We start from the raw sequence: 27,052 nt of genomic DNA, 5'->3' as shown, positions 1-27,052 counted from the left end.
TTTAATTTTTTGTGCTTGTTTATTTTAATCTTGTTTTGATATTATTTATTTTGTTTTGTTTTAATGCAAAGCACTCTGTGTCATTCTTTTATATTAAAAGTGCTACATAAATAAAGTTTGATTGATTGATTGATTGGTGAGTTTGAGTCCACCAGCTGCACTCTTTCAGGAAAGTTCCACTCTCACTTTAGGATTTTCTTCATTGTTGTCCTGAGCTGTCAAAAGCAGATTTAAATTTCATTTAATAGAAATGAAAGTCTAAGTTACGTAATTATGGGAGGGTTGCTGGATAACCACCTGTCGTCTGACAGCTTTTCTGTGGGTTAATAACTCATCGAGCTGTGGCTCCACTCATTTTCCGTTCCTTTCTAAGGTTTTAGGTTAATGGTAAAACCAATTTTTTTTTAGAAAGAACAGGATTTGGTAATCAATGACTGAATGGTCCACGTGGATTTTTTTCATGTTTGGAAAAGTGTTTCTAGACAATAAAAATAACGAAGGACATGGAATTTTGGCCCCAGGTTTCTTACATTTAAGTTTCTTTGGTCTTATGGAATATTTTGTATTGGATTTTTAAGACCAAATCAGATCCTATTTACAGCTACGTGGCATGAAGTAAATCACAAATTATACCATGGTCTGGGTGAATACTCTATTCTGATTGGCTGCTGGGTGTGCGTTAGAAAGTGATATACCACAGGATAACTGCACGGTAAAAAGGAGTTCCGGTCAACTAGCTTAAATGTTATGTATCACTGCTTCTTTAAAACAACCTTTTGCTACAACATCTGGACAAAAACAAGCAGTAAGAGGTGAAATCTCTCTCTGAACTGATGCTTTATTCAACCCATCGGAAAGATCAGCATATATATATATATTGCTTTAAATCGCAGAATCTTGACTGCAGCGGTGGTGCGGTGCGACGCGGACTATTTGTTACGCTTTTTGTGAAAAAAGTGATCCAATTTGGGGAAAAAAACAAGAATTAAGCACTAAAATCTGGTTACTATTTATTTCTTTTGTAAGTGACCATGGTATAAGCAGGTTAATGGCCTTCGAAGTGTGCATTATCACTTTTTAACGCACTTCGCGCGTCGGATGTTTCAGGCTTCCACGGCATGCATTAAAAAGTGATAATGCATAGTTCGTCGCCCATTAACCATTACATAAGCACCGTCTGAGAGGTGATGCATCACCAGAAAAAGGGGGAAAATCCCACCCCCACAAATGCTTCCTTTATGTTCCTTTTTTTATTAGAGTTGTCTGCTAATTGTTTTTTTTTTTTTTTTTTTTCTGCATCTCTTTATTTTTTCCCCCTCAAAATGAACTCAGGAGGACTACAGATGCTCCGAATGCGAGTACAGATTTCACACTTAAAAACCCCCAGAAGAAGCTACCTCTAGTAAATGAACCCTCAACTATTTCTGTTGGTCATATGGTCAAACTGAAATCAAATCCAGTTCAGATTGTGGATGTTTGTTTGCCAAAAAAAAACAAAAACATCTTACCTTGACGGTGCTGCCGGAAATGAGAATGTTCTCCTCGTTTATGTACAGGTAGACGTGGGAAATGGTGGTGAGGTTGGGCGTGCTCCATTTGTCAAAGTTGGCGATGAGCTGGAAGGAGAGGTCGGGCAGCTTGTGGCAGTTGGTGGACAGAACGAAGGAGCAGGAGGCCGGAAGACGAAGAGACGCCCCGTCAAAGGTCCTGAAAACCCCGCCGCTCGAGGCGATGCAGTTCTGAGGGCGCCGAACGAAGCAGCCTCGGACGCCGTAGCGCAGGGTGCACTCTTCTTCCGTCTTACAGCGCCTCGGGTCGCACTGAACCAGGTTCCGACCGATGCACTGGCAGCGCTTGGAACAGTCGCTGTTCCAGAAAAGCTGTTTGGGCTGAAAACCAAGAAGCACTTTTGTTAAAGTAAAAACTGAAACCATATCACCACTGGAAATAGGGCCAACTGAGCACCAGTGTATTATTTCACTTAAAATATTTCAAGTTTTCAATTTTTAAAATCTATTGTTCTCTAAGTCTTTTTATACATCTTTATGGCAGAAAAACATTTTACTGTATTTTTTTTTTTAATAAAGTTCCACTTTTTGTTAGTTGAAAAAACCCTTTATGTTAAATTTTTCATTACCAGGGAAACATGCTTTTGGAATTGAATAAAAAATATCAAATCAGAATATTTTTGTAAATCTATTTTGATAAAAGTGGCCAGAGAGTAAAAGTTTTTTGTTCGTGTCGTTTGTCATGTCAAAACTTTTTATTGAAGTTGTTTGTCTGTTAGTTTACTGTGACTTTATGACGTCATGGACAAAAGAAGAATAAAACCATCAGCTGCAACAAACTACAGTACAGTTTCTTCACCCGAGAAAGTGCTGAAAGTGTTACAGAAAGTGAACGTTTATACAAAAACACGCTCAGACCTGGTGGCTGCACACTGACCTCGTAGTATTTGCCGTCGGTGTAGCAGCCGCAGTTCTGCGCCAGGATACAGCTCTTGCCGTTCAGTACGTAGCCCTGGTCGCATTGGCAGCCCTCCACACAGTCCAAGCTGCAGTCCCTCTGGCCACGGGCGGGGGCGCACTGCGGCGGGCAGGCCGACATGCAGGCGGAATAATGGCTGTTAGGTGGACAGCTCTGGACTGGGAGTAGGCAAGAAGGCAAAGAGGTTGGCAAGTACAAAGTATGTAATGGTTTAAACCAATTGAGGAGGGGCTATAAAAAACTGTAGAGGAGGTGTGTGAGAAATATTAGAAAAAACTCTAATGTTATGATGGAAAAATGCCAAAGTTGGTTAAATTAGACATATTTCTTCTAATTTTGGGAACGATACCCTTCAGCTGGTACGTGAATTGGAGAAGACAGCTAAGAAATTGGCGGACTTCAAGAACCACCTCAGGTTCAACATGAGATGCAGAAAAAGCAACGTGATCCCCAAGAGCCTACAGATGGGCAAAGGGGCAAAGGACACCGAGCTGAGAACATCATGTACAGAGCCAGAACCCAACTTTTAAAGGACAGGATTAGACAGACGTATTTCATCATCAACAACCTGAAAGGTAAAATGAAGAATCTACAGGACAATTTGGCCGCAACTGAAGAGGTTTTTCAGAAGATTGTTGGTTTCACCCAGACGGCACAACTGGCATGACACAATAAAAGCAAGCAACTGCAAATCAAGAAATTTCAGATTCTCACAAATCAACAACAGATCCTTAAGGAGAGGCTCAACAGGGAGAGTAGAGGAAACCGCACCAAAGCACTGATTGACCGAGAGGTGGATAAAGAATATTTCCGACCTCGAGCTGACTCAAACAGAGAAAGAGGTACTATCAAAGGGGCTGAATTTCTCAGTTACACCCAATCATATCCCTGTGGTAGACCTCATCACAGCCACAGAAACGGCCATAAAGAGGAACAATTTGACTGGATCTCAAGCTGAAGAACTACGGCTCAAAATGTTGTCTGCACTGTCCAGTGCCAAACCACCACCTTCCAATTATCCTCAGATGCAAGAAAGGCCTTGACAGCTCTGGAGAAGGACCACATTTTTAACATTTTACCAGCAGATAAGGGGAGATGTACTGTGATCCTGAACGCGGTGGACTGTGAAGCCAAAGTTTACAACCTACTCAGTGACACCACCACATATGAAGCACTGAGAAGAGACCCAACCAGCGGATACAAAAAAAAAGGTTAGACTGCCTACAAAGCCTGGAGAGATATCAAGTCATCGACAAGCCACTATTTTACATACTGTACCCGGGTAATACCATTCCCTGCATCTATGGCCTCCCAAAAATCCACAAGGAAGGAATATCACTCAGACCCATTGTCAGCAGGATTGACGCCATCATTTACAACATGGCTAAACACCTGGCTACTATTTTGGCCCCTCTGGTTGGTAACACAGAGCATCACGTCAGGAATTCACAAGATTTTGCAAACAAAGTCAAGCATCTTCAGCTGGTTTCTGACGAGACGATGGTGTCTTATGATGTCACTTCACTCTTCAACTGCATTCCCACCACCGAGGCAGTGATTTTAGTGAGGAAGAGATTACTGCAGGACTCTAAGTTACAAGACAGCAAATCTGACACCGGACCACATCTGCGAACTGCTGGAAGTGTGCCTCAAATACACATATTTCCAATTCAGGGGAAACGTCTACAGGCAGAGGCACGGCTGTGCTATGGGCTCTCCAATCTCGCCATTGTGGCCAACTTGTACATGGAAGAAGTCGAGAGAAAGTCAAGAGCCCTGGACTCGATCCCAGGTACTACTCCAAGCCACTGGTTCAGATATGTGGACGACACTTGGGTAAAGATCAAAATCCAGGAAGTGGAGGCTTTCACGGATCATATCAACGCAGTTGACAAAAACATCAAGTTCACCAGGGAAGACACAAAGGAGAACACCCTAGCCTTTTTAGACTGTGCAGTGATCATTGCAGATGACAGACAGCTCCAGGTTGAAGTGTACAAGAAGCGTACTCACACAGGTCAGTACCTGTTATTTGACTCAAACCACCCTTTACAGCACAAACTAGGCGTTATCAGGACATTACAACACAGAGCCCAGGAGGTGCCCACAAGCTCTGAAGGAAAGAAGAAAGAAGAGCAACTTTTCCGTCAAGCCCTCCAAACCTGTGGATATCCCAATTGGGCATTCACCAGATCCCAACATACAAGACAAGAAGGAACAAGAGCCGAAAGGGAAGAGTATTTCAATTCCTTATATCTCAGGCCTGTATGAAAAACTAAAAAGGATTTTCAGACATCATAATATCCCAGTTCATCTCAAACCAGTTAATACTCTCAGACAAAAACTGGTTCATCTAAAGGACAAAATTCCTAGCTACAAAGAGAGTAATGTTGTGTACTCTATCTACTGCAAAAAGAACTGCAATGAACAGTATATAGGAGAAACCAAACAACCTCTACACAAGCGGCTTTACTAACATCGCAGAGCCAACTCAAGTGGACCGGAGTCTGCAGTGCATCTCCACCTGAAGGCCACAAACCACTCGTTCGAGGACAGTGAAGTCCAAATTCTAGCCAGAGAGAAAGGATGGTTTGAGCGAGGAGTGAAAGAAGCCATCTTTGTCAAGAAGGATAAACCTTCTCTTAATAAGGATGGTGGTCGCAGGTTTATTCTTCCATCCATCTACGGCAGTGTTCTAAAAACCAAACAAACCGAACCAGTTCCACCTGGGTCATTAACATCTGAAAGAGATGACCAATTTCGGGAGGGAGTCACTGGCTCCCCAACTCAGCTGAGGGCAAAGGACTCTTAACGACCCGAAATCATGTAGCCTAAGTTGACAATACAATCCAGTTTCAGGTCTGACTCCTCCCCCGTCAGCACACATATTATGTCTCTGACTGATCCCAAAAGAAGCTCATGCCGCTACACTTCTGCCCTGAGGAAACACTGGATACAGCGATTATACTCTTTTTAATTTATATCTTTTTACTTTTTATTATGTATTCTGTATTTGTATCTTTTTTCTATGGACCACATCTGAGTCTGAAATAAAAGTGTGTTTTAATATATACCAGCTCTTTTACCAGCTGATTCAGAATTGACAAAGCCTCTTGGATAAGAGGTGAAATGTCCTCTAACTTTAAAACTAAGTCCAGATGACAGCATTTAAACATAATACTATTATTAAATTTGTCAAGGGATTTGGAAAAATAGAAAACTAAACACAAAACAAGCTTTTCAACATTGATTTGATGTTATGGCTGATTGTCTATTAGTAACCAAAGATAGTAGTTTCATATCTATACACAAACACACAAATATGTATATATATGTATATATGTATGTATATATATATACACACGCGATCGACCGGTCGATCTTCAAGGCCATGAGGGTAGATCGCAGGGCAGCAGAGATAAATAAAAAAAAAAAAATGTACTTCTAAAAACTCCACCAGCCAATCAAATTTCTCACCGAGAAGTACGGCACTTGATTGACATGCAGCATGGCCAATCGGACATCCTCTTATACCTACGCCACTGCAGACGAGTGTTTAAATTCACTGAGCGCAAACCCTCTGTCATCAGAAAGTCGCTTTCTGCTCTGCGGCACGTCAAGTCCCCGGCAGAAGACCACTCTGGACAACCGGAGTGTTTATTGAAGCCGCCCCGCGTGTCTCCTCCTGCTACCGGCTTTGCAGTTCTCGCCCGATAAATACGAGCTAATTTAGGAAGCTGTTATTTTCTGTAGCACGCGCTTCGTATGGAGCCATCAGCACTTTGGAAATGCCATGCTCCCTGCATTGCACGGTTTAACAGATCATGAGATACGATGGTCGATGCTTTCTGCCTACGACGCCTCATCTGTTAATACAAATGTATCTTTGTGTCATCTCACTGTGTAGTTTTTAATCATCAGTACATAAACAACAATGTTCAAATAAACATGTAACTAATGAACATAACTAACAAACATTTATTTATTAATCTCTCTCTCTCTCTCTCTCTATGTGATAATGCTTTATTTCATTTTCAGTGTGTTTTGACGGATGAACAGACAAGTAGCATCTAGTACGCTAGCACCTTGCATGCTAGCACTTAGGAAGCTAGTTAGTTCAAAAATAATACCATATATCATTCACTAATGGCGCGTCTTTAATAGATGCCGGTCTCTCATAAACAGCGGGTCTAACAAGTGTTCATTAATTTAGAGGCTGGACTTTAACTGGGGTTACTATTAGAAGATGTAGAGTACTGAACCACAACACAATTTTTAAATTAAATCATGAATTGAAAACATTTGGAAAATTTGGTAAAATGTACATGTACAATCACTTTCATGATCTACTTTTGTAAAATCTAAAAACAGTTGTCTACGTTGTGATGTCTCACATGCTGTATGAAAAAAAAGGCATGCTGGGAAATAGCTCACCACAGGGTGTGTCACTCCTCCAGCCGGTAAGAGGAACTCCTTCCATCTGACAGATGCTGGCATAAATCTGCAGCCAGTTGCAGATGGTATCCTGAGCTCCCTGATCCAAACAGGTGTCCTGAAGGCAGCTCTGATAAAAGAACGTTGGCGCCACCTTGCTGTGACAGCGTGCAAACACTCCGCCTCGATCTATAATGAGTCCACACAGCCTCACTGCGCCGGGCTCCACAAACACGTAGAGTCCATCTCCGAGATGAAAGCGAATGCCTGTAGCCACTTCGCTGGCATCCTCATCGGGGCCGTCACTCGTGTTGGAGTCGGCGAGCACCAGAGCGGCGTTGTTCGCTTCGCTCTTGTCTTCTGGGCCGCAGTGAGGGCAGGAGTTCCCGCAACCCACCTGGCAGAACGTGTCCCTCTCTGCCCATTTCTTGCCCCAGTCGGTGGTGGATGTGGTGGACGGGGGTGGGGGCATGCCCTTACAGAGGCCACAGGTAATGTTGTAAAGATCTCGGGGTACGGTCACCTGGAGGAGCGTGTTCCAGTCGAAAGCAACCTTCAGGCCAAAGTCTGTCTCCAGGATAAGCAGCCCTCCCAGGGTGAAGATGTTGACTTTTCCTGGGCCCAGCTTCAGAGGTAGATATAAACGCTCCCTATTGACCTGAGAAACAGCAAAACTCACTTTAGATTTTTATTTCCAGAACCGAAACGCACCATCGAGCAAATTCTTGCAGCACTTCTAAGGATTTGTTTCTAATCCTGCTGACTTCTGGCTCCGTTTCAAAATATGTGGGGAAACCCAGGTGATGAATGGATACCGTTAAGACCGACTGAAAGAGCGTCCGCAGATATGGAGAAATTTCATTAGTAAGTAAGAATGACTGCGAGAGAGGCAGAAAAAAAGGTGTGCATGTGTGTGTGTGCAGTCATTTTTGTGTTTGAGTGTGTCATTTCTCCTCAGATCTTTTAGTCGGTTTGTGAACCTGGTCCAGGTGTCGTTCAGGGTCGGGGTTTCGTTTGAGCCAAATCCAGCCTGATAAAAGATTCCCATTGAAATAAGATCCTTCTTAAGCCAATCAAAGTGGAATTCACCCTTCAGCTTGATTAGAAATAACACGTCTTCACCAAGGCTTCAACTGTGACCTTCACAGAGAATGCTCAAAATAAAACAAAAACACATTTACAGAGTTTATAATAAATAATACTTTTTTTTTTTACACAAGTACTTACTGTGACCGTGTTTTTGTAACTTCGAGACACTTCCATCTCAAACCCGTAGACCTGCAGCACAAAGCCCCTCACCCAGATCGCTTGGCTTGTATCTCTGCCCTCATTGCGAGCTGCCAATTTAAAGTCAGGAAAAGCTCCATTTGTCACTGCAGGCTCTCTGCTGTCGCTTCCACAGTCGGTGGTGACCATCCTGGTAGTGCAAGAGCTCTGCAGGTCAAAGGGCACGCCGCTAAATGGTAGATAATGCCCATAACCGGCAGCCACACACAAGGCCTCGGTGCGAGGCTGACAGAAGTACAAGCCGTCGTTCTCCTGACAGTATTCCTCGGGACCGCAGGGCGCGAACTGACAATACACGCTGTTGTCAGAGCCGTTGCAGAAGCAGCGCTCCTGGCACTCCCAGTCCGTCCAAAACGTCTGATTGGTGGCCAGCTGACGGCCGTAGCTCATGCAGCCGCAGTCACTACGCGCAACACACAGGCCGTCCCGCAGCGCAAAGCCGTCCTCACAGCGACATCCTTCCTGGCATGGCAGAGGGCATGGCTCCTGAGGCTCGTCCAAGTTGGTACAGGTCAGAGGGCAAGCACTGGTGCACTCGTCGAAGTGACTGTTCTCTGGGCAGGGGAGAGCTGAAACACAAGAGGGGAAAAATAGACATAAAAACCAATTTCATGGTTTTTAATACACAATAAACGCATCTGGTGGTAACTCATTCAACTCTAATGAGCCCTTTAAAATCTGTTAATAATGAGGTGATGCAGCATGTTTGGTATTCAATATGTTCGAGCCTGGAGAGGGACAGGTTTTTCTAGGTCTGCAGTTGCCATAGTAACTAGCTTGTGTAGTTTCCTATACCAGTGTTTCCCAACCCTGGTCCTGCATTTTTTAAATCCAACCCTTCTCAAACACACTCGCCTTTCATGACTGTCATTGTCAGGCTTCTGCAGTGCTTGATGATGAGCTGAATCAGGTGTGCATAAGTAGGGCTACATGGGAAACATGCAGGACAGTGTGCCCCAAGGACCAGGGTGGGGAGACACTGTCCTATACAGGATGGGGGCTGTAGCAAAGCAGAAACGGATACATACAATTTTCCCGTTTTCCTATTTCTAATACAGATCCTGTTTTGTCAAAATAAATTTTTCTTAGCTTTTGTTTATGTGTTAATTAACTTAATGTTCCACTCTGATCATCTTTTGATCTATTTTCAAAGCATTCCCAGTGGTCTTTTAATGAACTCCTCAGAGCTGACATTATTGGTGAAACAAAAATGGCGAGCAATACTGGGGCTATCCAGCCGTACTGTTCTGATGCAGATGCCAGCTCAGACGAGGAAAACAAAGACCTACATGGATCTATTTGTCTACAAGTGGATGCATCGGAATGGAGCAGAGCAGGGAGCTTATGATTTTCTACGTAACACATAAGCCATTTTTACATTGGCATTTTTTTGTCTGCTCTTGATTCACAATATGAATAAAGAAATACGCAGAAAAGCAATTTTGAGCTTAATGTTTTAAATATATGTCCTCCATCATCAGAGATGTGCCACAAGAGCATATTAAAAACAACATTTTTGTCGGAGAGGGTCTTTGAGGTTTTTCAAAAATTAGACATTAAATTATGTTTTGCAAAAATGCCAATGGAATGTATTTGACACAGAAGCCAACATCATTGGACAAGACTCTTCTCAAATATGAGTACTCCGCTGTTCTGAATGGGGGTGAGGGGGGCAGAACTAAGTTTAACAATTGTTACTCATCGCCTCTGAAGCTAAAAAGAACATATGAAAGAAGACTGTATTGCAACAGTAGGCTTTTTTGACTAACAATGTCAGGGAGACACTCAAATTTAAGATAAGCTTTCAAGGTTTGCAGGCAGTATGCACAAAAAAAGGTTTTAAACCAAGTCTAAGTAAAGCATTGACTACAAACAATGCGTCTCATTCACTTTAGAAGGACCTCATAGGATTGTAGCTCCCATTGCTTTTAGAAGCGCAACAAACTCCTGAAACGACCTCAATAACCTTTATCAGTGTCTACTCACGACAGTTAGTAGCGCTCCTCCAGGAACTGAGCCCCACGTGAGCATCCTGACAGGCCGTGGCGTAGGCTTGCAGTGACGAGCAAAGGGCCGAGCGGTTTCCCTCTTTCACACACATGTTGTACAAGCAGTTCCTGAAGAAGGGGGAAGGATTGACCATCGTGTGGCATGCCAGAAAAGAGCTATTCCCTGGGTCGTTAATGTTGCCACACATCCACGGGCTCTGGTAAAGACGGAGGTCGGTGCACATGCGATAAAGGTCATCGCAATCCCCGTTGCAGGTGAGTTCATCGGTAATGGACCTCCAGCCCTCCGTGAACTGTTCAGTAGATTCTGCCAAGCGTCCGTTGGGAAGGCGCAGATCGTCAGTGGCATTGCTGTTGAAGACACCACAAAGACCACATGTGACGTTGTAGAAGATGGTTGAAAGGGATATGTTGAGGAAGCCTTGACGCGTGTAGTGGACTCGAAGTAGACCCCGAGACTCCACCACAGTAGCATTTCCAGGCGCCTTATAGATCATCATCGTCTCCATTGGATGGACATACGGAAGCACCACTGGCTCTCCATTGACCTAAACCCCAAAAATGTGCAATTTAGGAGTATTTACTGGACAAAACAACCAACAAGATGACAAAATACTGACCTTCACCGTATCAAAATCAGATCCTCCCATCTGGGCCTCAAGGTGAGCTACCGTAACGATAACAGGTCTTTTCCAGGAGGGGCCTTTGTTCATAAGTCGCCTTCCTATCTTCACCTCCACCATGGAAGCATTAGCCGGGATAGGTCCACAAAGCTTCAGCAGGTAGAATGAGCTGTCATCCGGGAACAGCAGGAAGGTGCCATCAAAAGAGGATGTCACAGAGTTCTGAGTGACTGAGCATACCCCCTCTCTCCGAGGGTAGCAACCCATCAAACCAAGCTCAGCCACACACACCTCACCCTCTTTACAGGACTCATTGAAACAGGAAACTTCCCCAGCCAATCCACAGGTGCAGCGGAGGGCACAGTCCCCTTCCTCGCCACTGTGGCTGGCCCAGAACGTACCATTGAGGGGGTAATATAAGTTGTTATGCTCACAGCCACAGTCATCGGGCTGTACACAGCGACTGCCACTCAGAACATAGCCGGTGTCACACTGGCAGCCTTCGGTGCAGGGGTGAGCGCAGTACAAAGGAGCAGTGAGATCGGAGCAGGAGGCTGGGCACGCACTTGTGCACACTTCATAGTGGCTGAACTCTGGGCACGGAAATGCTAAGGAAGAAAAATAATCTCAGATTAGGCATAAATTTAAGGTTGCCTACAGTAAAGGTGAATCAGAATGTTCCCCCTACCCCTCCAGCTTCTCCCTATCCCTCCAACTGTAGGGACATTTGGAGGGATAGGGATAAGGTAATGACTTTTTGTTTTAAAGTCATAAAAATGATGTTGGTATTGCATTTTCGCTGGCAGCTCTGATCTAACACAGATGAGCGGTGACTATTGATGACGCAATCAAGTGGGGGTGATGTCCGAATTAGAAAAGACAATTTTTCCATAACTTTCCGTTTGGAGGGCTAAATGAAGGGGTAGGGAGAAGCCGTAGGGGTAGGGGAAGAATTCGGATTCGGCTTAAGTTTAAATGTATGAATCTTGAATCTCACCACAGAAGGTGCGAGTTCTCCATGGTCGAATGGTGACACCAAGAGCCTGACAAGCAAGAGCATAGGCTTGGATAGCTTGACACAGAGTGGTCATGTTATCCCTGTTGCTGCACATGTCGTATACACAGCTGTATACAAAGGCTGTGGGGTCCACTACAGCTCTGCAGTCTCGAAACGGACCGTCGGTTTTGTTGATGAGTCCACAGTAGTCTGACCGAAAATAAAAGGCTTCTGTCGCAGGGTCACACATGCTGCAGTTCTCGATGCAGCCGTCGGTACACCTCCAGTCTGTGTCCTCCGCCCGCCAGCTGCCTCCCAGCTCTGCCAAGTTCTCTGCCATGGAGCCGTCAGGAAGTACAGGATCGTCAGCGGGGTCGTCGTTATAGTTTCCACAAAGACCACAAGTGTTGTTGAAGTAGGAGCTTGGTAGAGAGATGGATGCGTAGTGCTGACCGTCATAGGTGACCAAGAGTCCAAAGTCTGTTTCTAAAGCAATAGCAACTCCAGACTGGTACACCCTTACAGCCCCAAGCTGAAGTTGAACTGGTAAAGTCTTCTTTAAGCCATCCACCTAAAAAGACAATAAAGGTAGACATTGGGAGAATTAAGTAAAAAAAAAAAAAAAAAACTAAAGTTATAGACTTTGGTCCAGAACTACTTTCACGAACTGCACTTTTCAAAAATGTGTTCATTCATGCTGATTTCTATCAAGAATTGCATATTGAAATGAGATCATTATTTGTGCTCATGAAGGTTTTTTACCTGGACTGACCCCAAACTACCTTTGGGTATCATGACTCTGTGACCATACACCTCCACTGTAACATCCCTGAGCCAAGAAACAGTGGCTGACCCACGGTTCTCATTTTTCGCTTCAACACTGAAGAAGGGCATTCCTGCCATCTCCCAGCAGGGCCTAGCCAGCAGGTAGGAGCAGGTGCCTTGGAAATGATAGAGGAAGCCATCAAAGGTATGATAATGGGGGTCCCCAAATACCACACAAGTGCTGGTGCGGGTAGGTTGGCAGTAAAAGGCCCCATCCTGCTGCTCGCAGGTCTCGAACTGGCCACAGGGAGCCTCTAGGCACTGCACCTCATTGTTAATGTCCAGGCAGCGGCAGCGCTGTGAGCACTGATCAGACATCCAGAAGATCTCCCCACGTCTGTAGAAACGCCCTACAGAAGGTGAGCAAAAGACATAAAAAAATGGAGAGCCTGATGTGCCGGTTTTGTTCTGGCTGGGCACAAAAAAAGGGAACAGAAATGGGTACGTTTCGTTTTTATGAACTTGCCGTTGTAGCTGCAGCCATTGGCTGGATCGATCAGTTCAGTGTCTATGCGGAAGAACCAGCGGCCAGGAATATTTACGTTGGTTGTCTGCTCAATGTTGACCACATCATTTGACCGGGATCCAGGCAGGTTGAAGAAGTGATTGATATCTCCACCATTGAAGCCTGACTAAAGAGGGGGAAGGTGTAAACAATGTAAAATATGGTTCTCTCTGTGTATGGTCTTGAACAGAAGTACTGTACATTTGAAATATTCTTGTGGGCTCTGTAAGAATACCTGAGCTGTTGTCCCACCCAGTCCTGTCAAAGGATCCCCACCACTAGCTGTTCCTGTACTCCATGTTATCTGTCCGTAGTTGAACATACTGAAGAACGCCACGCCATCAGAGATTAGCACAGTCTGGAATGTGTTCACCTGTTAATCCAACGATAATGTCAATCTGTCATAGACAGGAACATTCAAAGCTAAAATCTGAGATCATACACATTGATGATAACTGGAATAACTTTTCGCACTACAGCTTAACTCTGTAACCACAAGTTGGATCAAGTCTGGGTCCCCCTGTGCAGATCCCCAGCCCGGATAGAATACAGGGTTGTGTCAGGAAGGACATCCGCCATAAAAAACTCTGCCAAATCACCTTGTGCGAATCAGTGAAACCTGATTCACCTCGGGGCCCTCGATAGGATGTGCCGAAAGGTCAACAACTACAACACAATAACTGGAATGATCTTGTTATTTTAAAAATAGGTAAATTATCGGAGAAAACAAAAATGGCTGATTCCTTCCACCCATCTATTCATTGTCAAAACTCGCTGAATCCCTTTCGGGGTCAAGGGATTGCTGAAGGCAACCCAGCATGAAGAAGGTGGGGTACACCCAGAACAGGTTGTCATTCTGATTCAGAGCCACACTTACACCTCGGGGCAATTTAGAAACAGGATTTCCAGATATCCAAGCCCTACTCATGATTTATTACCTAGTTCAGGTGCGTCCAGCCAATTAGAAGATGGACGGGGAGAAAATGCAAACTGCACACAGAGAGGACCTATCCGTGATTCAAACTAGGACCGTCTTGCTGCAAGGCGAGAGCGCCAACCCCTGCACCACTGTGCAGCCCTGGGGGTTTTCTATGAATACAAATGTTTGGTTGCACTTTAACAAGTCACAAAATTATAAATCTCTTGTGTATTTAAGTTTTCATGTGAAACAAACAAGTAAGGACCCCCAACTTATCTGGTCTATGTGATGAAAGATGTTCAAACAAAAATCTTTGGTTGACCTCCTTCTCTAGAGTTGATGTAAATTTCCTTCTGAGGCCTAAAGTCCAATTCCGTGAAAGCTATATGTATATTTCTATGCACTACCAAGATCTAATAATAATGCAACAATTGAACGGGCTGTAGTCTATATTGCAACATTACCCAGAGTATAGATTTTGGATGTTACCGGAGTTGTCTGACTTCCTCCATAGAAGGTGACTTGGTGCCATGTTGCGATGAAGACCCATGTGGCCGTAAAGCTGGGCATGTTTTTGAAGTGTTTCCTGACATCTTGTGTTGCCCTCTCCAGTATTTCCGGATCGGCGGTCTCTCTGTAGTACACGTCGCCACGGATCCCGTTGTGTACATCTGCCCAAAGTGGCGCGATAAAGGAGCGGCTGTCGCTCAGCGGGAAAGCCTCTGGCGTGAACTGGCTGACTTGCACATTAAAAGAGATGACCCCATTGTTGTTGACCTGTGAGCAGAAAAAGGTTTTAAACCTTTAAAATCGCACGCGTCAGTTCGAGGTGTTGCTCTGTAATGATAGCTCACATAGATGGATCGATAAGGCACATTAAAAAAAATGAAGGGAATAAGTAGAGTAATTTCTGGAGAACTCCCATCATCCATCTTGGGGGTTTCTAGATCTCTATAACCAGGTCCATATGGATACAGGATGTCCTGGGTGATGGCTGCAGAAGGGTTATAAATAAAAACAGTCCATTAACTTTACCAGGAAGTTGTGAAGAAAGATCAGTACTAAATGCTTTCTACCTCTTGTCCCTACAAAGTAGCTGAAGAGATGAACCAGAATGACTGGACAGCATGACCTGACCATTCTGAAAAACAGGGAAAGAGATCAGATCAAACTCCTGTTACCTAATCTGCATTGGGTATCCTTAAAACCATTGAAAAAGTGGCGAAAGATGTTAAGTCATAGGGAAAGTTCTCATAACAACATTGTTAAACAAAGCTGAGAGGAAGGAGAACCATCCAACCAGAACCTAGTAACTTCTTTAAGATCAGGCTCCCAAGTCTCCCAGGGGGATCCATGAAAAGAGCCCATTATGCAGATGAGAACAATGCATCAGGATCACATTTGCTTACAGTCCCATCCGAGCCAAAAACAGGTGCCCATGAACCTTTTTGTGGCTCTGTACTTTTGCAGCGGAACAGACCGGCCTGCTCTGCTCCAGCGAGTCGGTGCATGAAGTTGTAAGGCTGCTTAGGACCTCATTACAACTTTTGTTTGGGACCATCCATGCTTTGTTGGTTACAGGGACATGAGTGTAAACAGCAGGGCACTAATGGCTTTAAACGAGAAGGCTTCAGTTGCCGAGGTCCTAGGTCATTCAGGACCAGTCTGTGTTGAGTTTGGCAGCGTTCCCATTGGTAAAGGTGAATGCACAGCCACCTTTCTGTCCATTTGAAGATCATTTTAAACCTAATTGTCTAATTAATTGTATAAAATCAAAATCTTCATTGTTGGTTTTTACTCCTTAAATTTGCATTTATGACCAACTGATGGAAATCTGAGGAAGGGGCTTTAGATGTCATTTAAAGGCCGTGTCACACAGCCCCGACATATATTTCGTGCATTTTCCACGCATGAAATTTTGTTTTTTCATGATACATGCGTGATATAAATAGATAGAATTTAGTACAGACTCATAGTCCAAATCAATAAAAAGGAGTACACAGACCCAGTATATTAAAAAAGTACAGTGTCAAGAATACACAAGTTAAGAAGCAGTACACAAAAAATTACAATAGTTAAAAAAAAGACTAAAAAAAACATTATACACTATAAACATTATGTACAAGAACAAATAAAAAGACAGTCTCTCCAGTGTTTCCATGCATTTGACTGGAAGCATATGGCACTAAATATAATGTTACTTATAGCCAAGACGAGAGTGTTCTCTGAAGCATTTAGCCTGGAGATAAACCTGAACATGACTGAGCGCTTTTCATAAGTGTTTCGTTCATCATTTGTCAATGGGCGCAGATGTCCGTTTGTTTACTTGTCTGCCGTTGTAGCTGCAGCCATTGGCTGGATGGATCAGTTCTTTAAGTAAACAAGAATGAATGTAAAATCCATTCACATTTTAGATTCCTAGAGTTCAGCCCACTGTTGTTTTCCATATCCAAAAAAATCCAAAAGGAACATAATTCAAAGTGTTTTCCACACATTGGACTGGAATGATGGACTGATCCGTTTTTGCATCATGCATCATGCATGTTTTCCGCTGTGATGCATTTGGTCGTTTTTACGTTATAGTAAAATAAAACTACCGTGTCTCAATCAAATGGTTTTTCTCCAAGATTGATTATTATCAATTGATTTCGTTTTGAAATGTTTCTTTAATGGTACAGTTTGATTTGATTCAATTAACAACTTGAAGCAGACAAATCAATTTGGTTGGATAAATCAATCAATCGATTAATCATAACACCCCTAATCTGCATTTACTGCCATTATAAAAATTTACATTGATGAAACTTCTTATAGTACTGGTCTAAACAAAAATCAACATTCGCCCCTGCATACGACCCATTTTCATTCAAACAATATGCGCAAAATGTAGGTAGCTGTGTGACACGACCTTTGCCAGAGGAGACATACGTCTCTGATGCAACCTTTTTGCAAAGATTTAAAGTACAAATGTCTGCGATCTTTGAAGCCTTAGCATAACATTAAATGCAAATTAATTAATTTATGAAAATTCTATTACAGTGGGATACTTTGTTTCTTCACATAGAACAGAAATATGTCTAAATACATTTTTCCCAAAACTACAGTAAATGTCTTAACTGAAGACAGGAAATAAAAAAAATAAAACTTCCATAACCGATAAATTGAAGTTTACATGAAATGTCACACATTATTCACTATTAAATGCTCGCTGTAAACTTCCAAATTTGAATGATAAATAATTGTATAGTAAATACATTTAATAAATAAACCAAAGACACAATTATTTTGTTTTTCACACAAAAAAACAACCCAATTTCCTGTTGTCCTGGTGGCTCTTCCTGTCAACTTTTCTTTTTACTATTTACAGTTGACACTTTAGTTAGAAAGTGTAATAGAAGGCTCCGGCGACGGCATCGCCACAAGTTTACAACGCCGTACAATGGATTTTTGACAATCATGATAAGAAAAGAAAAAATCATACTCACAGTTAATCTATTAACGCCTATTGTACCATCGTCCCGTTGAATACTCGATTCTGATTGGCTGCTGGGTATGCATTAAAACCTGATATAACATATAGTCCGCTTTTTGTGAGAAAAGCGATCCAAATCGAAAAAAAACTCCAAGAATTAAGGACTGAAACCTGGTTTTTAACCTGCTTCGCGTCAGACGGTTCAGGCTTCCACGGCGTGCGTTAAAAAGTAATAACCGCACACTTCGTCGGCCATTAACCCTTACTTAACTATTTTCTGACTCGAGCCTGTGGAAGTTTCAATGGGAGCCACATTTGGCCCATGGCCGGACTTTGGACATGCCTGCTCTGATGGCTACATATCACAAAACATCTGTTATGGAAAAAAGATTGGACTGATTCACCTGTTATGATCAACGTTTTTGTGATCAGTTTATTTATGGATGCACAAAAACAGTAATTTAACATCAGCTAACCATCTTTTCTCTACTGGATTCAAGATACTGCGTTTGCGGTCACGCGGTTATCTTTGGTGTCTGCCAAGTTGAGTTCATAGTTATGACTCTAGTCTTGAATAATTTCTTTTTCATTTTACAGTTGGTGCTTTATCCCATTTTAGGTTTTTCGGGAGTTTTTCCAAAAAAAAACAAATGTAAAATCTAAGAGTTCAGGGTGTTGAGTTAGATGGATCAGATGGATCAGACATGTTGTCCGTTAAACATCAGCAGCGGAAGACAAACATGTTTGTGACGAGAAAAAGAACGTGTTTCATGAAGACGAATGTTGAAGGAAATCAGTAAACCTTATACATTGTGGTTTTTCTGTTATCTGACTGACTTAAGGTGACGTCTTGTATGTGAGAATGCCATATCAGTGAAATAACCTGTCATCTCTCGAATGCGTGAGTTCTCTGCAGGTTAAATTTTGCACAGGTGTGCCAACGTAAGTGGGCACTGCTGAGAGACCTGTGCTGCCTCGTCACAGAGCCTTCATCACACACTGTCAGCAGAAAGATTAACACAACTGCTCGTTTGATTCACGCTGCTCAACATGGCGTTAAGATAAGACTGTTAGTCTGCTTTCAGAATCTGAATTGAAGCAAAACAATTCAACCAGGCAGATGGTGTTCGGATGTTAAATTTAATGTTTCTGTTGCTGTGATTCCTGAGAATCAAATGTGTCATTCTTGGTGCTGTAAATGCCAAATAAGGATAGTCGTTTCCATATTTTGGCTAAAATGAAAGCATGAAACATGAAAAAATAAACACAAAAGAAAAGGAAATATGGTTTTGTCACAAAAAAAACTATTTATTTGAAACAAATTTCTTTTTCAAAATTTGCCTTTTTGCTTCAAAAGCATCCCTCCATTCCAATCATACATTCCCTTATTTATTTATTTTTCATTTGTACTCACCTGCCCTCAGAATTGCAGCATTAAAACCTTTACAGCTTAGCAGTTTCCTCACAGCAGAGCCCCATCCAGCTGAGGACCATCCACAGAGATGGAAAAGGGATGGAAAGTTGAGATATCTCCTGGCAGGGCTTTTATTTCCACAGGATCAACAGCAGAAATAAATAAAATGTCAACTTTGTGTCTAAAATGGGAGGTAAATGGAATGGAGTTCTGCCCTAAAATAAAAAGCAGGTGCAAACTTTAGCAGGGATAGTGTTCAACTTAATCTGAGATCAGGCTTTGGAGGTAGAGGGTCGGGGTAGGGGGGAGGCAAGGGGAGGGCTAGCATAGGAATCTGAGGTGGAAGGGGGAGTGGAAATCGAACAAGGTGTAAAAAGAGGAGTGGGGAAGCCTGGAAACAGCAAAATAAAAGAGAAGGCCTGTCTGTGGAGGTGGTTAAAATGCGCCGGAGGAGGAATGTTTTTGTACAAAGGGACTCTCATGAGACATGAATGCGAGTCTTTTCAGCGGGCATCTGTCGTTCGGCCCAGCGGAGCGCCAAACGATGACAAACTATGTCTTTGGTGGAGAAGCACGGAGGCTTGTAGGGAGCTGACGCATCTGATGGGGCCTTCCTGGTCACTCATTTGCCATTTTGGGCAGCAGTTGATAAAAAAAACAAACACGAATGTAAAGTGAATGGACTCTGTATGAGGTTGAAACCTGCCTCGTCACATGGGGAGTTCACCTGTACAGGTGAAGCAGGTATTCGGGTTGTCCGGGTCTGTGGAGGGTCATAGAGAGGAGCGGCCGTGTCCTACAGCCCATATGAACATTTGGCGCAAATTGCAAGGATAAAAATTGGTCACACGTGGAAAAAGTGAGAGAAGTGTGAAACTTTCACAGATGTAACACGAATGAACCACGTTAAAACCACGGAAGAAGTACGAGTCAACCACGCAAAGAACACTTTTGCGTGGTTGACTCAGTCAATCAGCGTAGAACATGAACTGTGCGTGATTGTTGCGCTGGGACGCCCAGACACAAACTGAGCGACGTGGTGAATGCTGGGAAGTGTAGTCAGGAATGTAATGACTTGTACATTGGGGAAACTAAGCAGCCACGGCACAAACGAACTAGCCAACACAGGGGGCCCAATTCCAGTGGACCAGAGTCAGACGTCCACGTCTACTTTAAGGATGAAGGACATTCCTTCAAGGACAGTGAGGTCCACATTCTGTCTGGGGAAGGTTGCTGGTTTAAGGGAGAGGAGTCAAGGAAGCCATCTTTGTAAAGAATAAAAATTCCATCATTGAATGGAGGGGGTGGACCCAGAAAAAAACCTACAATCCTGTTTTGATATCACTAACACACTCAGCATGACAATAGGCACCATTATCCCAGGACAGGTGTTGAAACTCAGCGCCAAGGAGTCAACGACTCGTCGTTAGAGGATTTTGTTGCCCATGAAAGGAATGAAATTCCAGCGAGGAGGAAATAGACGTCTAGCTCAGTGCTGCTCATTCCTGGCTCTGGAGATCTACCACCCTGCCTGTTTTCCAGCTCTCCCTGCACTGCTTGCAGCTGATTACCTGGACCAGGTGTGTTCATTCAATCAGAATGTGGAGACATCTGATTCAGCTCATCAGCAGCTAGCAGGACTTGGAGATCTGGAAAACAGTCAGGGTGGTAGATTAAGCAGCCCTGGTCTAGCTCAACACCAGTTGGACAGAACCGAAGAAGCAGCAAAACGTCTTCAAAACAAGAAATTTTGAATATTTAGAACTTTCATTTTAGAACAAGGCCCACCCGGATGAAAATGGTGTTTCTTAACATGTTCCTGGAACGTTTTTCCGATGGAGACCATTTCAAAAGGAGATAACATTGCATTTCTGACTTTTTCTTTAATCAAATTACGTGCACCAGAAGCAGACGACAAAATGGCGTTTGAAAACGGTCGTATTTGTGACGTAGAAAACACGCACAAGCTTCCTGCTCTGCTCCATTCTGATGCATCGATCTACAGACAAATAAGATCCTCGTAAGTCTGCGTTTTCCTCGTCTGAGCTGGAATCTCGATCTGTGCGGCTGGAGGAGCTCCAATACTGCTCACCATTTTTGTTGCAACGCTAATGTTAGCTTGGGGGACGGGAAAGCGTGTAAACAGAGAACTCTCCGAGACAGAAGGGAGGTGGGGGTTGCCGAGGGGAATTTCCAACGAACCCCTGCTGCTCTGCATTTGGGTTGTGAGGCAGAGTGACGGTGGAAAGGACGTGGAAAGGGATGTGTTGTGTGGCGGTGGACGCCGCCATCACAGAGCGGCGCAGCCTGAAAGCTGGTTTTTGAGGAGCCGTGGCGCTTTGGGTTACAGCATTAACATGAGTCACTGTGGACGCCTTTAAGGACGCCCCTCTTTCGTAACTACACAAAGCCATTTGGTACCCAGGGGTAGATCTGGCTTTTATGAGACACTTCATTTCCATAGATGTGGGGAGATAGTGGAGCCCGAAATCTCAAGTGGATGCAGGAGAGATGGGGTCTTTGAAAGAGGGGAGGGGAGGGCAATCAGGCCAGTTTTTGTTACGAGCGGACAGTGGAGGTAACCGGAGCGGCGAGGGGCAGGACGTGTGAAAGAGTTGAGGACCCGGGGCAACGGAGTTCCATTAAGCAACACCAAGACGCTGCATTTATACCTCCCACGTCTTGTTGTGTGAAAGACGGAGGCTTTCTGGTTTAAAGCTTTAGTTTCAGGAAACGCAGAGCATGGTGACGAAGGAGGCCGAGAGACGGCCATTTATCTGATTTCATCAGCGTTCATCAGTGACACAGAAGATGATGGGAAATGATGGAGCTTCTGCTTTCTTACACGCCAGCTTGTAAATTGAAACTCAGGGGACTGAACTCTCTGGATTCATTTGAAGCGTGTTAGAGTCCCAATCTAACCGCCTTGTGATCTATTTTCAAAGCCTTCTCAGACGATTTTTAACTATGATTACGCTGTTTTAGCCAAAATAAATGTGTCGTTTTCTAGGACATGAACTCTTGCGGCTAAACTCAGCAATTGATCCCTGAGTTGTGTGAGGGACTGTTGGCACTGAGCAACTCCGCCCCCCTTCCCCTCTCCGTTGAGAGCTCAGAGCAGGGAGCTTGTGGCCCGCCCAGTGAATTTTTTTCTACGTCACAAATGCGATGTTTTCGTCGTTTTTTTTGTTGGTTATTTTTCTTTGCCTGCCGATAATTGCTGCTACCCAACATACACAAAAAAACAAACAAAGCTGAATTAACTTTAACGGCCCAGAAGAAAATTGTTCTTGGGTTCTTCAGGGTTAAACAAACTCTGTTAACTGCTCTGGTTACTATTCAAGGCCGTGTATTTTAAAGTTTACTTGAAATACATTTCTTTTCTCCAAAGTTGCACCATTTAAGTTTCTTTAAACAGAAAATGGCAGATGTATTAAAGGACTTATGTCATGCTTTTCTTAATCCATTTATATGATTATATGTTACCTTTAGTAAACTAAAGAACTTTTTAAAATGAAATATGAGTTATTTTCACAGTCGTCTTGACTCGATCTCTGAAGCTCCGCCTTTTGCTCCTTGTGGGTGCCGCCCACTTCATGGCATCAACCTAGCATCGGCCTCGGCAGCGTGTCTGCGTTTCGCCCAAAAAAACAGACAAACAGACATCCGAACCTTTGCAAAGATGGATGTGCCTGTTCATATAAAATAAAAGCGTTTAGCCGATCACCGCTTGCACCACGTAGAGAGTGGGCGTGTGTGTTGACCTGGGGGCGGGGCAGGCAGTGCAGACTCTTCCTGGGAGGGGCGGTTCCCAACTTTATGACATCACGATGCAAAAACCTGTTCACTTTCGTTGATTTTTTAGAGGAATACTCAGAGATGCGTGAATGGACGAAAAAGAAATCCCACTTTGAGGTTGTTTTTTGTGAGGAATGAACATTAGAGTACACTTGAAATCTCAAAAAAGTCAATTTTTTATAAAACACTTGAAATCTCATTTGATCCTTTGGCTCCACATTACTTTTTATTTTTCTTCAGAAACAAAAGAGGATTATTTAGAACTACCTGTTCTTTGGTTTTTAGGTCACATTTTTACATTTTGAAGCCAAACTTGTCAGATCTTCATCTAAATTGATCTCAAACAATAAAAAAGGATCAATAGGACATCACCTGGAAAGAAAGCTTAGTATTTTAGTTAAAAATAAAATCTTGTGAAAAAGCACCAGTAAAGGAATCCGTCAATGCAGTTTGACATGATATGAAATCTAAATTTAGATGCATAAAAGTAGATTTTACTTGAAAGAAGTACGTTATCTGTACTTGCTGGGTGGAGAGTCTTAAATGTTTACTGTGGAAACACAAAGGACGCATGCATCATATAACAACGTAGCCCATTAAATAAATGTCATGACATTTCACTGAAGTTTAATAGTGACAGACGCTTGGGAATTTGGAGACACCTGAAGCCACGACGGAGACTCAAAAATGCATCGAGTCGTCCAATCTGCTAAACAAACAAAGGAATGTTCACCAACTAATTTCATGTTAAGACCCTGAAGGTTTTTTCTTTAAGCACTTTATTGTCTTGAAGGAGCAGGTTTCTGTCAGCGAAAGAGCACCGAAGGGTGGGTTCTTCTGGGAAGCACGGATATCCCACCAAGGATTAAAGCAGTTGGGAGCAAAAGCGGGAAGAGGGAATGCCCCAGAAACCCAACCCGGGCCGACACTTCCAGCTCGACCGGAGCCGTCGTCCCAGAAACGGAGAAGGTCTGCAGAATTACATCTTCTCCACAGCCAAGCATTCAGCCGGCCGAACAGAGCGCTCCGGCTGTAACACGAGCGAGGAGTGGCCCCAAACGCCGCTTCCATCGAGATGTTCAAATGGTCTGCTTAACATGTAAGCAAACACTTTGAGAACAAGATCTTTATCTTGGCTCCAGACTCCTTTAACTGTTGGATCAGACCTGTGATCCCGTGACCTCATCGTCCACTAAAACCCTACCAAAACCCGTTTTTTTTTTTGGGTGAAAATGTCGGTTAAAGTAAGTAAACTTTTAAATAAGTTGAGGAAATCTATTTGAATTTGTGGTTTTCTCCACTAAAGCCACTTCAGAGGCGCGTGACTGCGGTTCAGAGGCTCGCTTCCTTTTTCCTGTGGTCAACGTTTTCCCAACAGCGGAGGCCTCGTCACCTGTCATGGTTGGCGTAGCTTCGGAGGGGGCTGAAACCCGAGTTCAGAGACTCGCAGGATAAGAAAATCGCTCCGCATTGAACAAACAAAAAGTGCTTCTGTGACAGACTGCACATGAAGAAAAGCAATAGTGTTTTAGGCTTTCTGAAAGTTATCGTTTTCCCCCTTACTCAATTCCACTTTTTTTTAAACATTTTTTTTTAAAAGGGTTTCCTGATGATCTGCCGGCTCATTCAGCAACAACACACTGAATAATGTAATCTCACAAAGGTAACTAAAGATGACGAAATAGAGGAAGTTGAAAATAATTCATGCTTTAACAGGTTAAAAAGTATATTTAGTCATATTTAACAATGAAAAGGATTTAGAACAATCTCTGTTTTTCAACTAAAATACAACACAAATGTACAAATGACCTGTCAAATGAGTGAAAAGCTAAATTTAAAATTAACTGAAAAAAAAAAGTCCTAAAACAGCGACAAGAAGCTCAGGCATGTAGCACAAAGCTGAAAAAGACAAGAACCCAAATGCCTAAAGTGCAGAGTGAGGTTTTTTTTTACTACAAAAATCAGATTTAAACTAATCAATAAACTTGACGTACAGCTAATTAAAAACAAAAGGTGAAAAGTAGCTGAAAAAAAAAGTTTCCATGATACTGAACCAATATAGACTAAGAATCGTATCATCAACCATAAATTATGATAGGAATCGAACCGTTCAAATGAATCAGTACACCTCCATGTTACCGCTAAAAGTCCAATGAAATGCTGAGGATTAAGTATAAAACAGTTAAAAAAGACGCTTATTGATCACAATTCTAAAGTAAATTTCAAACTAAAAAAGAAGAAGTCAGTGGTGGCTGTAGTCTAGTCTAGTAATGCTGAATATATTAAAAAAATAAGAAATAAAATACCAGGTAAACTAACGTTAAGTAGAGAATTAAACATCAACCTAACTAAAAATAGTGAAAAGTTATTGCAAACAAACTACATTGAAAGCTGAAGACATTAAAGTGGATCAAAATGAGATTTTTTTTGAACAATAATTCTTCTACTCATTAATTTTCTTAATCCTTCATTAGCTGAACTTTACATTTGCTCAAGTGCTACAAGCTAAACTTTAAAAATCAACAAAGAAAACACAAGGATTCTTTTAAAAAACAATTTAATTTTTAATCTCTCAAAACCGCTAATTTAACTGCCTGAAGGCAATTTAGAAACACTTTCTTTGCATTTTTAAAAGGATTTCTTTCCCCATTTGGAGTTTAATTGTAAACTGTCACAAGAGAGAAGCATCTAAATTTTTTTCTAAAAAGCGTATGATCCATTGGTAAAAGCAGAAAAAAAGTCAAGTTTACCTGTTTGAGAGACGTTTTCAGGCTAGATCGTCTTTCAAATCAAGTTTTCTGGAATAAAAACTTGATGTTGGAGCAAAATGGGTCCTTAAATGAGATAAAACTGTTAAAAGTATTTAAAACAGATGAAATGAGGGACAAATACTGAAAGATAAAAGCCCCGATCCCAAACATTTAGAAGAAAACACTGATGAGAAGGATTTATTTCTTCAAGAGACAGATCATCACACAGCACGGCTTTGTGCAAATTATTATTCAGAGAAACCAAAAAGAAAAATAACACAAAAGCAGTTGAAAGGAGTTAAGACATCTGCTTCCATACAAGTGGAGGATCTTCTTCTTAAACTCTAACTCTGTGTATAACTTCTGCCTTTGGTTTCATCAAAACATTCATTCAGTAAAACAAAAGTCAAAATGACAAATAATCCACATAAAACTCTGAAACATCACAAACAGCAAATAAAAATATTTCAGTCACTCCAACCCCCCAAAAAAGTCACACCAAACCCCAGAAAACACCATCAGCCCACCGATGGAGACACCCAAACACGAATCAATATTTAAACATTTCTCCAGTTCTCTGCTACACAAAGCCAAACGTAACGGATGGAAAGGAGCTTTCGTGGCTCATTATTGACAAATATTGGAGCTTTTTTAGCAAAAAAACAAAAAAAAAAGTGAAACTCTTACAGAAAACTATGAAGAACTTTTTTTTCCCCTCACACATCAGCTTTTAGGAAGAAGCTTTTGGCTCTTCTTCAGAATTTGTTTCCGGCTCATCGCCTCCGACCCAGAGACCGTCCGGAACGTTTGTGGCCCGTGTTTGACACGAGCCGTGAAATAGATTTGAAATGGGGATCCAGCGATGACAAAACACAAAAAGAAACCTGCATCTGGCGAACCATTAGAAATGGAAAACCTCGAAAACTTAAAGAAACTTGTACAGGTGATAGAAAATCAATTGACAGGAGGTTACATTTTTAGAGATTCCAGATATAGATTGGGCCAATGTTCATGTCCGTGTGCGGTAAAAAAAAATGATAAAATAGCCGCAGAAGTCTCGGTGACACGGCAGACAGGGGTCCGGTTTCCATGCAGAGAGGGTCTCAGCGCTCCTCAGCTGCTCCATTCACGCAGCGACAGCCAGAAGACCTGCTGCAACGTGAGAAGGAGCTCCAACGTTACTCTGTCCCAAACCTGAGTCACCCTCAGACCGGCGGGCCGTCCCGACGGATCAGATGGCACCAATACCCCGGCTTTGGGGTTATCCCGGGGCATTCAACTGGACTCTGGGTGACGGGACTCCACAATAGAAACATTATTCTCAACTTAAGTTGAAATAAAAAAAAAAATAAAAAAAAAGAACAGCAAAACCATACTCTAAAAATAGCAGAATATATGCTTGGAAACAGTTTTTTTTTTAAAAATAAACCAACACTAGTTTTTCTTCGTTTTTCACTTTTACTGCTTAAACAAATACTATTTGGATTAGCCATCACCACAAAAACAAACAAAAAGTTCCAGTTCCTAGTTTT

The 27,052-nt window shown here is 42.6% G+C and overlaps 1 protein-coding gene across 1 annotated transcript in view; it reads right to left on the bottom strand.

Moving 5' to 3' along the window:
- Positions 1 to 15,226, bottom strand: part of tecta (tectorin alpha) — a 28,055-nt gene extending 12,829 nt beyond the window's left edge. Inside the window, exons 1-13 of the mRNA XM_023962803.1 lie at positions 15,163 to 15,226; positions 14,941 to 15,080; positions 14,576 to 14,863; positions 13,403 to 13,540; positions 13,129 to 13,294; positions 12,600 to 13,012; positions 11,838 to 12,408; positions 10,838 to 11,448; positions 10,195 to 10,765; positions 8,149 to 8,777; positions 6,922 to 7,579; positions 2,446 to 2,645; positions 1,509 to 1,889 (exon numbers count right to left, since the gene is read on the bottom strand). Coding sequence (XP_023818571.1) covers positions 1,509 to 1,889; positions 2,446 to 2,645; positions 6,922 to 7,579; positions 8,149 to 8,777; positions 10,195 to 10,765; positions 10,838 to 11,448; positions 11,838 to 12,408; positions 12,600 to 13,012; positions 13,129 to 13,294; positions 13,403 to 13,540; positions 14,576 to 14,863; positions 14,941 to 15,080; positions 15,163 to 15,226 — 4,830 coding nt within the window. The remainder of the gene's footprint in view (positions 1 to 1,508; positions 1,890 to 2,445; positions 2,646 to 6,921; positions 7,580 to 8,148; positions 8,778 to 10,194; positions 10,766 to 10,837; positions 11,449 to 11,837; positions 12,409 to 12,599; positions 13,013 to 13,128; positions 13,295 to 13,402; positions 13,541 to 14,575; positions 14,864 to 14,940; positions 15,081 to 15,162) is intronic.
- Positions 15,227 to 27,052: the final 11,826 nt, after the last annotated feature.

The sequence above is a fragment of the Oryzias latipes genome, chromosome 14 (genome assembly GCF_002234675.1).
Source record: "Oryzias latipes chromosome 14, ASM223467v1".
NCBI classification, from domain to species: domain Eukaryota; kingdom Metazoa; phylum Chordata; class Actinopteri; order Beloniformes; family Adrianichthyidae; genus Oryzias; species Oryzias latipes.
The sequence above is the reverse complement of the archived record's forward strand: the minus strand, read 5'-3'. Positions and strand labels throughout refer to the sequence as shown.